General features: G+C 31.9%; 1 protein-coding gene across 1 annotated transcript; it reads right to left on the bottom strand.

The window, feature by feature from the left end:
* Positions 1–26: 26 nt before the first annotated feature.
* Positions 27–13,241, bottom strand: LOC139501537 (uncharacterized). Its single transcript, XM_071290649.1, has 4 exons — positions 12,742–13,241; positions 10,324–10,559; positions 5,205–5,709; positions 27–3,058 (listed from the first exon to the last, which is right to left on the bottom strand). Exons 1-4 carry the CDS (start codon positions 12,965–12,967, stop codon positions 111–113), a joined length of 3,915 nt encoding a protein of 1,304 aa, XP_071146750.1. The 5' UTR covers positions 12,968–13,241; the 3' UTR covers positions 27–110.
* Between the last annotated feature and the right edge of the window lie 4,061 nt (positions 13,242–17,302).

Here is a 17,302-nt window from a genome sequence, read left to right as displayed (position 1 = left end):
CTTAACTACCTCTATTTGATTTTTATAGCATGCCACAGACAATGGAGATGCTCCAGAATCTGTACACTTATTTATGTCTGAATTTCTGTCAAGTAATATCTTCACTACCTCTATATGTTTATTCTTACAAGCAATATATAAAGGAGATTCTTCAGAATCTTCACACTATTAATCTCTGCCTTTCTGTCAAGTAATATCTTAACTACCTCTATATGATTATTCTGACAAGCAACACACAAAGGTGATACTCCATTATCTGTACACGTATTAATGTCTGCCTTTCTGTCAAGTAATATCTTCACTACCTCTATATGTTTATTCTGACAAGCAATATACAAAGGTGATTCTCCATAATCTTCACACTTATTAATGTCTGCCTTTCTGTCAAGTAATATCTTAACTACCTCTATATGATTATTCTGACAAGCAATATACAAAGGTGATACTCCATTATCTGTACACGTATTAATGTCTGCCTTTTTGTCAAGTAATATCTTAACTACCTCTATATGATTATTCTGACAAGCAATATACAAAGGAGATTCTCCATAATCTTCACACTTATTAATGTCTGCCTTTCTGTCAAGTAATATCTTAACTACCTCTATATGATTATTCTGACAAGCAATATACAAAGGTGATTCTCCATTATCTTTACACGTATTACTGTCTGCCTTTCTGTCCAGTAATATCTTCACTACCTCTATATGTTTATTCTTACAAGCAATATACAAAGGAGATGCTCCAGTATCTGCACACTTATTAATGTCTGCCTTTCTGTCAAGTAATATCTTAACTACCTCTATATGATTATTCTGACAAGCAATATACAAAGGTGATACTCCATTATCTGTACACGTATTAATGTCTGCCTTTTTGTCAAGTAATATCTTAACTACCTCTATATGATTATTCTGACAAGCAATATACAAAGGAGATTCTCCATAATCTTCACACTTATTAATGTCTGCCTTTCTGTCAAGTAATATCTTAACTACCTCTATATGATTATTCTGACAAGCAATATACAAAGGTGATTCTCCATTATCTTTACACGTATTACTGTCTGCCTTTCTGTCCAGTAATATCTTCACTACCTCTATATGTTTATTCTTACAAGCAATATACAAAGGAGATGCTCCAGTATCTGCACACTTATTTATGTCTGCATTTCTGTCAAGTAATATCTTAATTACCTCTATATGTTTATTCTCACAAGCAATATACAAAGGTGATACTCCATTATCTGTACACGTATTAATGTCTGCCTTTTTGTCAAGTAATATCTTAACTACCTCTATATGATTATTCTGACAAGCAATATACAAAGGAGATTCTCCATAATCTTCACACTTATTAATGTCTGCCTTTCTGTCAAGTAATATCTTAACTACCTCTATATGATTATTCTGACAAGCAATATACAAAGGTGATTCTCCATTATCTTTACACGTATTACTGTCTGCCTTTCTGTCCAGTAATATCTTCACTACCTCTATATGTTTATTCTTACAAGCAATATACAAAGGAGATGCTCCAGTATCTGCACACTTATTTATGTCTGCATTTCTGTCAAGTAATATCTTAATTACCTCTATATGTTTATTCTCACAAGCAATATACAAAGGAGATTCTCCATAATATTCACACTTATTTATGTCTGCCTTTCTGTCAAGTAATATTTTAACTACCTCTATATGATTTCCACGACAAGCCAAATACAAAGGAGATGATCCATGATAATTGGTCTTATTAACGTCAACTCCATGATTAATACACCACTGAATCAGATAAATATCATCAATAAAACAACATTTAAATAATACAGTACATTTGTCCTTAACATCACAGGTCAGAGCTAACCGTCTCTGGAACGAAGTATCAAGTGTATTCAAGTAACAAAGAAATCGGCGTCTAAAGTTTGGCATCTTCATATTGATGTTATTGAACACTATATGCACTCTTTCCTTAGACCAATCATCAATTATTCTCTTTATGTACAATTGATGGTATTTAGGTGGAACAATAGTAATAAACTGGTCCATGTCATCATCTCTTTCTAGTACAAATCTCTGCATAATAACAAAAGGGTGCGCATTCTTGATCAAACAATTGATCATGTTTTTTCCAAAATAGTATACAAGTAAGTCAAATAATTGATCATGTTTTGTTTTGAATATACCTTGTTCTTTCTTAATGAAAGTATGTTCGAGTGAACTTAATTCGTCAAGTAGAAACAGTCGTGATGTTCCTCGGGCAAGTCTACTCGCCTCACATGTGTTTTTTATTCTCTTTGATTTTTTTTCATCTATTTCCTCTGTCAGCCATTTTTCCTCCAATTGGTTGTTGAACATAACACACAAAGCCAATCCACAGAATTTTCCATAATGCCCGTTTTTATCAAGCTTGTCAATTTCAGCCGTGTACACTGAAAATGGCGTTTGGAAGAAGTCTGCAATATTGAGTTCAGGATTATCTTTATACAATTTACAGAGTAGTGGAAAACAATCATATAAATCACAGTACTGAATTATTTCAGAGGCTTTTGATTCCAGATATATTTCTGCTATAGTCTGTTTCTCTGTTGGTAATAAACACAAATTTTCATTTAACAGGCTGCATACACATGTTCTAAAAATTGATAAAGATTCAAACTTTTTATCTTGATAAACTTGTAAACGACATGCAACTATAATTTTTGTTCGTTTATTTTGCATCATTACTTTTACATGTTCCATTACTGATTCCCAACTGTCAAGGTCTGACTGGTTTATGGAATATGTTCCACAGAAGTCATCAATAACGAACAATGTTTTCTGATTTGGATTACAAAACTGAACCATGTCATTTGGATTAGTTACTGGCAGTATAGTGTAACCTTCTTCTTTCATTTTTAAAGCCACATTTCGTAGAGTACATGTCTTTCCAACACCAGAACTAGCTGTTATTGTGACACAACTTCTTTCCATAATACATTTAAATACAACTTTCATAGCTCTCGTTTCAACTAACGTATCCCGGTTCTTCTGCCATTCTTTCAACAACTGATCGATCAGCGCTGAAATACATAAACAAAATGAATCACAAACCCAGAATAAGCTTAAATATCCATTTTCCCCATTATTAGTTCTTTTAAAAACTTTACGCTTTGCATTGATAAAAGAACTCCATAGTTTTACAGATGCACTCTATGGTCCAATACTCTTCATATCAGCACACATTTTTAAGCTCAGTCCCTTGTTTAAAAAAACTGAAACATGTCCAATATCCCTGCACATAGACTTTTGATAACTTTTGTTCCTCGCTTTGAGTAGTGTCAAATGTTTCTTTCTACTTGCAGTTAACTGTTGCTATAAAGTTTAATGTATTATTTATCCTGGAGGAGTTTCATCACAAATACTGTTCGATAAGTGCTAAAGTACAGAAAAATGAATCTTACTCCGTACCTCAAAAATTTAATAACATGTAAAAATTGGTCTCAGATCAGAAATGAGTCATCATACCAACTTCCAAAAATAAATTGCGTATCTGCAACCAGGTTTAATTACCCAGAAGAATGTTTTTGGCTTAAAAATCTCTTTCAGCTTAGGGTTATTCCAGAATACATATGTGATATGGTGGGATATCTTTTTTTCTGGGTAATTGCAGTGTTTACAAATATGGGATGGTACTAATTTGATTAAAATTGTGAACAATAGGATTTAAGATAAATTTCACAATCATATACCTGCTTTCCTGTAATATCCTTTATCTTAAAGTCAGAATCTTTATGATATATTAAATTACAATGTATCCTTGCTTGTTCAAACACATTTTCAGTTACTTATCTGCCTGAAGAGAATGTAATTTCTCTGTTTACACTTTGTGCCAGTCCTTACCTCCAAATGACCCTCAAGGTTTAAAATTTGAGGAAAATTTTTAAGGATTGTAGTTACATGTATATATGAAACACCAGACTATATTAATAAAAATTTGAATGAAGAATGAACCATGAAAATACGGTCAAGAACAGATTAACTCACATGAAACTTAAAAGTAATGACCAAATAAGCAACCAAATTGACAATGAAATGCATAGACTTGGTTTAACAGGTTAAAGTCAATAAAAGATAACTAGAGGCCCTAAAGAGCAAGTGTCGCTTACATGCATCTTAGACATAAGCCATTCTTTACATGATTTAGTTAAAAGAAAATCATAAAAGGAGAATAACTCTATCGGCAATTTCAGATATGTTGACCTATTGACCTATTTGTAAATTTTATCTTGAAGATATTTTTAACTTTTGCCAATTAAGTCTGAACATTATCATTAAAGGGCAGGCAAAAACTCAACTAACAAATTGACTGAAGATCTTGGCAAAGTTGCTTATTTAATTGTCTCATCTTGCTTTTAAATGTTTTATATCAATATCTATAATAGTTTTCACAATAATAGACAAAAATGCAAAAATGGAGGAATCTTCATCAAAGGCCAAAATCTTCAAAAAAGAGTCTACTCAACATTGCGTCACGTGACTTATTTGTAGATCTTGTCCTTCTTATCATTTTTGCTATTTTAAGTTCCCATCCATCTATCTGAGTTATCAAGATGCAAACATTCAAACTACTGTGGAAAAGCGTCATTAAAGGATGATTACTTCAATTAGGTGTCAAATGACAATTTCGTTCATGCTTTACCTATGTATAGATTATGTCTTGCTGCTCATTCAAAATGTTTCTTTCCATCTTTGAGATTTGAAAGTAATAAGCAACAATGACAAATATGTTAAAAAATCATGGTTTAAGGGTTTTAACTCGAATAAGAAGTAGTCTGACAGTTATGACGTCATAGACATTAGCTATATTTCATCATTCTTTAATATGTATATAAGTTTTCAAAATAAAAACAGAATTGTGTATTTTTCCCTATGTTCTATATAAATTTATGTCTGCCATATTTGTCAGCAAGCAGTGTCATCGTAGACGATTTTGTAAAAGTTAATACACAGAGACGAAGGAAACGGCGACAGACATAGGACTACACGTGATGGCAAAAGCTCACCCAGAACCTATAGCTAATAATTTCATGCTTGTACAAGTTCATCTACCTTTTTTTTTAAATTTGGATTTCAAATTTTGTTCTAAATGAAATCATTGCACTCACTCAGTCACTAGTTATAGTTAACATTATAACCGTAGCTAATTTAATAAGATTAATTGAATACCTCTCCTATTTTTAGGTACACATTCTTCGTGAATAGATGCCAGCTTCTTTAAATCAGTTCTTGTTTGTACTGATTCACCTTGAAGTAAATCATGTGATTTTTTTAACATCTCATTATCTAATTGTAAAGACAGGAGATCCATCTTCGTGTCCAAGTGGTCAAACTGAAGCAATTTATGTGACTTTCCCATACTTCCCTGCTCTATCTGTATTCTTGTCACATCTTCTTTTACCAGTTCAATATATTGTTTTGATCCAGCCTGTTCATGTTGAAGCACATCATTAGATTTTTTCAAACTTTCGTGATCCGATTTTAATGTTTTAATATCTTTTTTTACTTTTGTATGTTCAATTTGAATTAATTCAATTGATTGTTTAATCATTTGAAAGTCTATGTTGGCTTGGTTTAAGTTCCGTAAGGTTTCTTGGCTTGACATATCCAATGGAATTGCTTTTAATTGATCACATTCCTGCTTCATTGTAATCCCTCCTAATCGTAAAACAGCCTGAAAAAATATACAAAATCAACGGTCAAACTTGTCATAGGTATTCTGGAAAAATATTCAAAATCAGTTGTCAAATAAAGACAACAGTAGTATACTTGTGTTCAAAAGTCTTGAATCGGTTGAGAGAAAACTAATCCGGGTTACAACCTCAAACTGAGGGAAACACATCACATATAAGGGAAAACAAAGAAACATCAGGAACACTGAGGTGCAACATTAATCAAACGCCAATATCCATAGACACAAACCACTTGATAATAACTGCCATACTTCTGTCTTGGTAAAATACATTCTAAGAAAAACTGGTAGGCCTACACTGGCCCAATGGCAAGTCAAAATACCGAGAAACGTATATATACAAAATCTGTTGTCAAATTAAAATTGTCTTATGTGTTCTGAAAAATATACAAAATCAGTTGTCAAACTAGTTTTACATGTAGATATTCAGGGACAATATACAACTCCTGTTCCAAAAACATTTAACCTTAACCTTGACCAAAAACTTGATGAATAAACAGAGGAACGGACGAACGAACTGACGCATAGACCATAAAATCAGAACGCCCCTTAGTGGGACAAAGAAATATTAAACATGTAAGCTTTATTTCACTTAATTCTAATGTGTTAGGGGTATTAATTTTAGACTCAAATTGCCCGTTCTATCCTCCTTCAATTGCATTCAGAATTTCTGTGGACTTTACATATGCAATTGAAATGACTCAATAAAACATTTGTTTGTAAGAAACCTGGACATGATTAGTTATCAAAGGTACATTTCCAAACAGTAAATTAATGAAAAAGTAAAATCACAAAAATAGTGAACTCCGAAGAAAATTCATAATGTAAAGTCCTTAATCACAAGGCAAAATCAAAAGATTAAATACATGTTACGAGTGGACAACGAATGTCGTATTTCTGACTTTGTACAGGTATTTTTTTGGGTTAGAAAATGGTTGAATAAACCTGATTTATAGTGCTTAAACTCTCACCTGTATGACCGTCGCATCAAACTCCATACTATTCCATCAGTAGTGGCATCGACCCAGTAGTGTAAATAGTTAAGCTTATACTTTGATACGACAGATTCCCGTTTCGTCTATATAAGACTCATCAGTGACTATCAGATAAAAATAATTAGAAGCCTAAGATGTGCAAAGTTGAAGAGCTGTAATGACCCAAAATTCCAAAACGTTGTGCCAAATACGACTAAGGTTATATGTGCCTGAGATAAAAAAAAAAATCCTTAGTTTTTCGAATAACTCAAACATTTTTAAACAGTAAATTTATAAAAACAAAAAAAGGCATATAATTGATATGCATGTCAACTCCGAAATGCTGACTACCTGGCTGGTGATACTCTCGGGGATAAAACGTCCAACAGCAGTGGCATCGACCTAGTGGTGTAAATAGTTATTATAGGTACCAGATTATATTTTGATACGCCAGATGCGCGTTCGACTACCTAAGTAATTTCAGTGACGCTCTCATAAAAAATTATTAGGAAGCAAAACAATGAAAAGTTGAAAAGCATTGATAACCCAAAATTCCAAAAAAAATGAACCAATTACGGCTAAGATATTCTGGAATGTCTGGGATGTCTGGGATAAGAAAATCCTGAGTATTTCAAGTATTCATATATTTCAAAACGGTAAAATTATAAAAATGACAATATAATAATTATTCGTGTCAACTCCGAAATGCTGACTACTGGGCTGGTGATACACTCGGGGACGAAACGTCCACCAGCAGTGGCATCAACCAAGTGTGACAATAGTTATCAAATGAACCAGGCTTATAATTTAATACACCGGACGCGTGTTTTGTCTACATGAGACTCATTAGTGACGCTCAGATAAAAATTATTAGAAAGCCATAGTTTTAATTAAACATTAAATGATATGTCAACATTGTCATGTCATTGTGAGAAGACAAAATAATTTACATTTTACCGACTTTAAAGGCCGGCTACGAATGATTCCAAACAAAAAGAAATATAGTACTAGGAATATTACGTATTACACGCCTTATTACAGACAATGCAATATAAATAAACGACATAACGAAATTCAGTGGGGATGTTCCACCTAACAGAAGTTCCAATGGAAACTTTGTTATAAACAATGTCATAATATCTGTTTTGTTGGAACAATTATTCTGTATCATTTATTTCTTTACGAACATTTACTGTAATATTTATTCCAGTGCCAGTGGAAATAATATTCTAGAATATTGTTTCCATTGGTAACTTATTTTATGAAGGAACTTCTATTTTCTGACAGGGGAAAACAACGGAATCACAATTTAATGGAACTTTCGACAGATGTGCGTTTCGTCTGCATAAGACTCATCAATGTCGCGCAAATGAAAATACTTAAGCAAGTACAAAGTTGATGAGCATTTATTACCCAAAATTCCTAAAATTTGTGCCAAATACGGCTTATGTTATCTATGCTTGGGATAAGAAAATCCTTAGTGTTTCGAATAATTCATAAATTCCAAAATGTAAATTTATAAAAATGACCATATAATAGATATTCGTGTAAACTGCTTAGATCAAAATAGATAGATAGCCATTATTATAATTAATCATTAACTGCTATGTCAACATTGACATATCACTGTGAGAAGACAAACAAATTTACAGTTGACAGACTTTAAAGGCCTGCTACGAATGATTCTATAAACAGAAATTTAGTACTAGTAATACTACGTATTATACGCCCCTTATTACAGACAATGCAATGTAAATTTACAACATAACGAAATTCAGTTGGATGCAAAACAACGGAATCAAAATTTATTGGAAGTTTCCAATCGATTTTATTACTTGAAAATGCGAGCTGGGCACCTCGTGCTACATCTTATCGATCGTCCCATTGTCTACATCCATCTACTCAGCTACGAAGAAATTGCATATCACGGCTTTATGTCAAATAATTTTATCAGTTCTTAACAACTTTGACCCGAACATATCATCGACGTTATAATGTTTGAACCGACGTTGATAAGTTCTGTTTTGCTGGTGAAACAAAGAAAAAACACTTCCAATATAAGCAAATAAAGCCCGATAATATCTACATATTTTTATTGTAAAATATCAGCTGCTTGACAAACTGTTGGCAAATCTTTTCAATTATATACTTAGATGGACCATGTCGTTATCAAACATCAGAATAAAGTTGTCATACTTTGCCAAAATGCTAATTACTATTCTTATCTGCTTTTAAAACAAAACAAAAGTCAATGCTTTTTAAATATTTTATTATTTTAGTTTAGATCGGAGTATTATTTAACTTATTCAAAACACTAACTTATCAAAGTACTGAGGTACTGAACATCTGATGACCGCAGTTTCTTGTGGATGGTCAAAAGCACATGTCATAGAAACAGATCACATCTCTATACCTGAAACTGAGGTTAATTTATAGAGAGATATTTTTCTGATACTAGTTCGTGCGTGGATGATGAATGAATGACAGGAAGTTCAACCGCACCGAAATAACTATTATAGTTTAGTGATACAAATCAGTATACCTGGACTATAATACTAATATAATTATAGTCCCAGAGTATACAATGGTTTGTTGTTATATATTATATAAATATTACGGTTGCATGTATATATAATTTTCATCTTTTTGTAAATCATTATATTCTACTATTCTAATTATAGTACAGTTCAAGTGCTTGGTTGACACTCTTCTGTAAAACAAATCGATTTTTCTAAAAGACTGGATATGAGAAGCCATTCATATTTTCCCGCTAAACAATTACAGAGTTACCGGTCCTTGATGTGAGGGTCGCTTAACGTTCTTCAGATATTCTTCCTTAACCTTGAACACAAGTTTTCGGTACGTGTGCATAGATATCATTAATGATTTTTTACTTTTATATATATAACTGACGACAACACATTTTCATATTTTTGATTTGTGTTTTAATAAAAAATATTTATAGGAGTACCCATTGAAAAAATGAATTTGAAACAAGCAATAAGTAATGTTGTTTTGCACTAGATATTGTAAACTATATGCTGCAAGTCACAATATGAAGGCTTACTCGACAAAAAGCGTCATATTGTGACTTGCAGCATATATTTTACAATATCAATATGCAGACAACCTGAAAATCGGTACACATCAGGGTCAAACAGATATTTCGACACATGCCTGTGGTTGTAAACCTCTGCCAGCCTGGTTCTAACATGTGTTTTTATTCCACTCAGGTATAACCTCAAAGACTAGCGGCATCAAAAACTTTTTGCAAAGACTGGTAAGAGAAGAAATAAGAGTACCTTTTCCCCTAGTTGTAAGTGACATTGACACAACCAATGTATAGATCTCACACAAATCAATACAAATTCAAATTAAAAAAAGCTTCAAATGGAGCGATAGCAGGTGCTCTAGAAGATTACATGTCTCCTATTAAACTAACAAGATACAAAGTAGGGACAAAAGATACCAGAAGGACATTCAAACTCATAGATTCAAACTCTTACAACATTCAAACTACAACCAATGCGAACCAACAATTAATTCCCATATGTCCCAATAGAGAAAATCACAAAGTATGTAAAATATACATGTATTGGGTTAACCTCCGAGTTTTACTCACATTACTTATATCATTCCAAGCTGTAGTAAATAATGTGCCATCTACCTTCCCATCATGAAGATGTGCCAAGAAGTTTCTATAATGTTTAATTCTCGCTAAATCTGAAGCAGGTGTTGTTTCTGTAGTAACGGGTAAATAGTCATATCCATTTATAGGAGGAACCAAGGGCAAAGTTGTCAGGTTCCTGAGCAATGATATCATCAATGTCACATCAAACGTCTTAGAATCAGTGATACCTGAAAAAAGGAAACAAATATGAAAAATTGTTGGTTACTTTTCAAACTGTCTGCAAATCTTTCCAATTATATACTTAGATAGACCATGCCCTAATCAAACATCAGAATAAAGTTGCCATACTTTACCAATATGCTAATAACTATTCTGCTTTATAACAAAATAAAAGTCCATGCTTTTTATACGCCCGTTAAAATTTTGACGGGACGTATTATGGTATACAAATGTCCGGTGTCCGTCCGTCTGTCTGTCCGTCTGTTCGTCTGTCTGTCCGGCGTAAACATGTCGCACCGTAACTTGAGAACGACTTATCCAAATGTCATGAAAACTTAATTAAGGTGTTTCTTATGATGGTCAAATGATCTGTATACTTTTTGGTGAAAATAAGATTAAAAATTTTTGAGTTACGGCACAGGGCTGTGTTTTTTTCACATGTCGCACCGTATCTCAAAAAAGATTTTTGATCATTGCTTAAAACTTTACACACTTCTTAGTTATATTCATCTTAAGATCTGTATACTTTTTGGTGATGATTCAAAATTTCATTTTTGAGTTATTGAATATTTTGTAAAAAAGGGGAAGGGTTTGTTTACATGTCGCGCCGTATCTCAAAAACAATTTATGATTATTGATTAAAACTTTACACACTTCTTTGTTATATTAATCAAAAGATATGTAAAAAAAATTTATTTGATTCAAAATTTGATTTTAGTGATACTTAGGTGGTTTTTTTTAAAGAGTTTCAAATGTCCCGCCGTATCTCAAAAACAATATATATGGTTACAGCTTAAAACTTTATCAGAAACTATTGATGATTATTGCAAAAAACTTCCACACAAGACGACAGTTGTATCATGCGCTCATGGCGAAGCTGTTTATAAAATATTTTATTATTCTAGTTTAGATCGGATTACTATCTAACTTATTCCAAACGATAACTAAAAATAAAAATCACAAAAATACTATACTCCGAGGAAAATTCAAATTGGAAAGTCCCTAATCAAATTGCAAAATCAAAAACTCAAACACATCAACTCCCACTGGGGCTGGTTCCTAACAAATACTTATTTTTTATTGTAAACAGGAGATTTCACTTGGCCTGGTTTTTAACATATATTCACAACTGCTCGGAAACAGGAAATATCACTGTGACTAGTTTAAAACATATACTTTCCACTTCTGGGACACAGGAGATCCAACCAAGCCTTGTTTATAAAATATACTTTCCATTGCTAGGAAACAGAAGATCCCACTTAGCCTAGTTTATAACATATACTTTTCACTGCTAGGAAACAGCAGATCCCACTTGGCCTAGTTTATAACATATACTTTCCACTGGTAGAAAACAAAAAATCCCACTTGGCCTAGTTTATAACATAAACTTACCACTGCTGTGAAACAGGAGATCGCACTAGGCCTGGTATAACATATTTACTTACCACTGCTGAGAAACAAGAGATCTCACTAGGCCTGGTTTATAACGTTTACTTAACACTGATGAGAAACAGGAGATCTTACTAGACATGGTTTATAAGTAACATATACTTACCACTTCTGTGAAACAGGAGATCGCACTAGGCCTGGTTTAAAATATATACTTACCACTGCAGTGAAACAGGAGATCCCACTGTCCCAGTTTATAACATGTACTTACCACTGCTTGGAAACATCAGATCTCACTAGGCCTAGTTTATAACATAAACTTACCACTGCTGTGAAACTGGAGATCTTACTAGGCCTGGTTTATAACATAAACTTACCACTGCTGAGAAACAAGAGATCTTTCTAGGCCTGGTTTATAACATAATCTTACCACTGCTGAGAAACAAGAGATCTTTCTAGGCCTGGTTTATAACATAATCTTACCACTGCACGGAAACAGGAGATCCTTCTAGGCATGGTTTATAACATAATCTTACCACTGCACGGAAACAGGAGATCCTTCTAGGCATGGTTTATAACATATAATTACCACTGGTAGAAAACAGGAGATCCTACTTGGCCTTGTCTATAACATATACTTACCGCTGCTAGTTAATAGGAGATCCAATTTGGCCTAGTTTATAACATATACTTACTACTGCCGAGAAACAGGAGATCCCAATTGGCCTGGTTAATTATATATATTTACCACTGCCAGGAAACAGAAGATTCCACTGGGCCTGGTTTATAACATATACTTACCACTGCTAGGAAACAGAAGATCCCACTGGGCCTGGTTAATGACTCGTCTTACTCTCAAGTCATTAAGCTTTTTCTTCTTATTCTTATCATTTACAGTAAAACTTAAAGATGCTGGAGGAAATTCTTTATCAAACAACACACGAACTGCACGAGGAGAAATTCTAGTTAGTAACAATGACATTCGGACATAGTTTTCCTCCTCTTGTGAGAGAGTATTAGATGCCATCTTGGTAAGATTTTGAATATATCCGTATTATAGTAACCGGAATCTTTGGTTCATAGTATTGACTGTAATCAACAAAGAGTTGGTTTTTAGATACTTCTTGGCCTGTTTGGTCCTTTGTTTATCTACTTTTTAATCTTTCGGAATTTCAGTAGTGTTCTGATCTTTCAGAGGTTGCACTGTTTTATGTTTTTAGGACCAAAGCATTATGGTAGTATCAGTTTGATATACATGTTTTAAACATATATATCTTTTCTCACATTTATTTAACTGCAACGAGTCTTCTTGTAAAATATTATGACCTGAAAGATAAAATAAGTTTTGTCCTAGAAAAAATTACATCAATCACAAGCATATCGTCCCACAAATATCAAAGGAAAAGCGCATTATACAAATGGCCCATTTTACTCGGCCTTCTCCTTTCTTTGATTATCCAAACGGTTATCATCTTAGATACATAAATACATGTACAAGAATATATGTTGAAACTTCACAAACCCACTGTTGTTTTTTAACTCTTTCAATTAATTATTAGAAAATATACAGGGGATTTTTTTTAAGTATGACAGACGAGTGATCAGTTGTATCAGCTAAAAAACGTTTTTTTTTTAATTTTTTATTTTTTATTAAAATCTTTACATTTTTTAGTAAGTAATGAAAACATCGAATACCGGTACCTTATCCCGGCCTCGTTAACGTTAGCAATAAATCATGTAAATATATATGTGTTAGTATTTGTCAGTTCATTTTACAAAAAATTATATAAGCCTTTAAAAAATAACATAATAATAGTTCAAAAAAAAGGACCACAAATAAATGTATTTATCATATTAGAATAATTATTTTAACAAACATACACATATTCTAAGTTTTATAGTTTTTTTAAGAATGGAAATTTTGAGGAAAAATAAGTTAAATTAACCAAATTTAAGATAATAAAAAAAAGAATAAATTAATACAGAAAAAAAGAAAATAAAAATAAATATAATGTTCTGATGAATATTTTTGATGTTACTTCACAAATTAACATTCTAACAGGTTTTTCACATATGAATTATAATAGGACTTTAATTACAATCGAACAAATGAGTAAATTGAATCCACAATTTATTGAAACTCTCAAGTTTATTTTTTCTTACTGCTATACATTTCTCTAAATTATAAAGATCTTTTAGTATTTTCTTCACAGCATGAATTGATAAAACTTTCTGGAAATATCTTGTATAATAAATATATTGTTTAAGACACAGAAAAATCAGGTTTGAAATTTCACCCTTGTATACATGTGAGACATCACCAAACAAAAACATTCTTTTTGGTGAATGAAATACTTATACCATTAGATAAAAACCATATATCTATTTCTTCTAATAAATTCTGGACATTTTCACAATTCCATTGTACATGTTCTATAGTTTCTATTTCTTCCTTACAAATATTACATAGTTGACTATTTATGACATTATTTTTACACAAAAATGTGTTTGTAGCTTATACTCTATGATTTACTCTAAACTGTAACTATTGTAATTTTGTGTTATTAGTAACTGCAAAAGGAAGTTTGAAAATTTCTCTCCATTCCAATTCACTGAGTACCAATATTTCATTCCACTTTTTCTCCCCATTAGGAACCACTTTAGGTATTAACATCCAATATATATCTTTACAACAAAAGAGGGAATAAAAGGTTCTGTGATATTATTATCTCCCCTTGAATACAGCTTCTTTGTCTTATTCAATGCTGAAATGATACTATTATACATCATTATGCTAAAAAACTTTGTCTTGATGGATCTGACGTCACAATTATAACTAAAAATATAGATTTATCTACCCTAAAGTATCAGACGTATCAGACAGTCCGTTGTTGGGTTGCTACTCCTGAATTGGTAATTTGAAGGAAATTTAGCAGTTTTTGGTTATCATATTTAAAATTATCATTGATTATATATATAGAGAGAAACTATAAACAGAAATAATGTTCAGCAAAACAAGGTCTACAAATAAGTCAACATGACTGTAATATATTGAAATTGTTTATCTAAGGTCACTATAGAACTTAATTATATTAACAGATACAGACCGGTATAATCACGTGTAAAATTAAGTTGTCTTCCATTGGTTTTATCACATATTATGATCTATCATGTTGCTCTTTTTGAGTTGAACTAAAATATTTGTATTTGCTCCATTGTATATATTACTATGTTTAAATTATCCTTGTTGGATATGTGTACTGTTTTATTCTTTTAATTAGTTCAGTAAATCAAATTAAAAATTGTTTTCTTATTTTATATGTGAAAAAATTAAATGCTTGTTTTGTTAACAAACTTTCGGAATTAATTGACAAGATTGAACAAAATGTTCCCAATAAAAGATAAAAAGTAAGTTTGATGGGGAAATGCCTTTATTGAACTGTTGATTTAAGGCTCATGTGGACCCTTTGACTAAATTGGCTGCATTTTCCCCTCAAAATTTACTCTGAGTACAGACAAACCTGTGCATCTTGGAAAGTTTTAAAGCATAGCATGCTCTAGATAAATAAAATTCAAATGAATTGTATGATTTTGAAAACTCATAACTTAACTGGATTATGCAGTGCACCTTTTTTCGTCCCTACAGAAGATGATAAAATTAACAAACAGTTGAATTTCGCTTGGTATGGTCCACTCAGGTACACAGTTAAAATTTCACCCCTTGATATATTTTCAATTAAAAAAAAATATCAATACCAGCGGCACGTCTGTGTATATATATAAAAAAAATCCTGTACAAACACACCCCTAGTAAAGATAAATAGATTCAATAAAAAATATTGGTTTAAATTTCAAAATTGTCCATACCAAGTTTGACAGTCAACCACAGGCGCTTGGGTATATGTAACAGATATTTTGGGGGAATTTTTTTTATTTTTTTTGTTGTTGATTTAAATATTATTTTTTTATATTCATACTATATATCTATTACTAATGCACATGTTTCATCTAGTTTCGAGTGTTTTTACCAACTCTGAGACGACCCACATTTTACTATCCACAATAAGAAACGGGGTTGTTTCAGAGTTGGTTAAATCGCTCGAAACTAGGTGAGACGTGCACAGAAGTGATAGATATAGAAAATTTTATATAATAACAACAAAAAATCCTTACAAAATATTTGAATCATAAACCCGAGAGCCTTTAAAATAAACATAGTAAATGTACAGTGCATATACATTTGTATATCCCCTCCATATTCAAAAAATATACATCAATATATGTACAAAATCTATAAGATAATCTCCCGTGAGAAACTCAAACCGAAAGTAAAAAAGAAAATTTAATTATTTAAGGTTTTGAAAAGTTTATTCACCGCTGTTTTTTTACTCGATTCACCAATTCTGTATAAGTTATTCTTTAAAATAGAAAACTAAGCAATATAATACATGTGTATATACCTATTAACACAGTCATTTCCGTGTTAGGTTTGTGTGTTTACCTGTTCACCTGATTACCTGTTTACCTGTACTGCAGTTGGGTTTCTCCTATGTCAGGATAACCACCAATCTTATGAATCTGTGTAAAATCAGTCATTCGTTTTCAAATCCTTAGAACTACTTTATAAGGTAAAACTTTTTAAAACTATAAAAGAGATTATAATTTCTTCTTTGGTGCATGTGACCTTTTCATCTCTATTTAGTTACACTTCTTAAGATACACATTAAAAGGTCCACAATTCACATAAAAGTTGCTTATATCATTTAAAAACGCGTAAACGTAAATACACTATATACAAATATCCACCATTAGTTGTCATGTCTTTCCTTTTGAACTTTGGGAATTAAGATACTCTTCGCTCATAGTAAATTGCTCTTTTGTAGAGTGGATGAGAAGTAACTTTCTAAACCTTATACTCTTAGAAAATTAAGGAAAATAGGATATTGTCAATGAATTAATGACCAGCGCAAAAATACAGATTTTTCTTAGTGAAAAAAACAAAGGATAGAATAGAAACATTATCTAAAGGTCTCTGTCATAAATTAATTCAACAACAGGCAATACCAATTGAACTTTAGTCTTAAATCTTTTAAAAAAACACTACTCTTTACAAAGTTGACAATCTGGCGACATAGGCCATTTCTTGTCATTGCTAAGAACGATTATATTAGAGATATTTTGTCCTCCCCTTAATTTACCGCAAGAATTGAGGGGTGACAACTTATCATATTCTACTGGTGAACAGATCATACTGAACATGGAAGAAAATATACACAACTGACTTTCAGAAAATACTACAGTATCCTCAATCACTTACTCATGTTACTGTTACTGTCATTGTGATAATTTCAGGACATATTTA

Source organism: Mytilus edulis, chromosome 13 (assembly GCF_963676685.1).
Source record: "Mytilus edulis chromosome 13, xbMytEdul2.2, whole genome shotgun sequence".
NCBI classification, from domain to species: Eukaryota; Metazoa; Mollusca; class Bivalvia; order Mytilida; family Mytilidae; genus Mytilus; species Mytilus edulis.
The sequence above is the reverse complement of the archived record's forward strand: the minus strand, read 5'-3'. Positions and strand labels throughout refer to the sequence as shown.

Bases quoted from the DNA above. Each gene is read 5' to 3' on its own strand.
- LOC139501537 (XM_071290649.1), bottom strand. From the start codon at position 12,967: ATGGCATCTAATACTCTCTCACAAGAGGAGGAAAACTATGTCCGAATG. The intron at 10,560-12,741 runs GTAAGTATATGT...TCCTTTTTTCAG, and splicing joins TCTTCTGTTTCCTAGCAGTG to GTATCACTGATTCTAAGACG. The intron at 5,710-10,323 runs GTGAGTAAAACT...ATATTTTTTCAG, and splicing joins CTTGGAATGATATAAGTAAT to GCTGTTTTACGATTAGGAGG.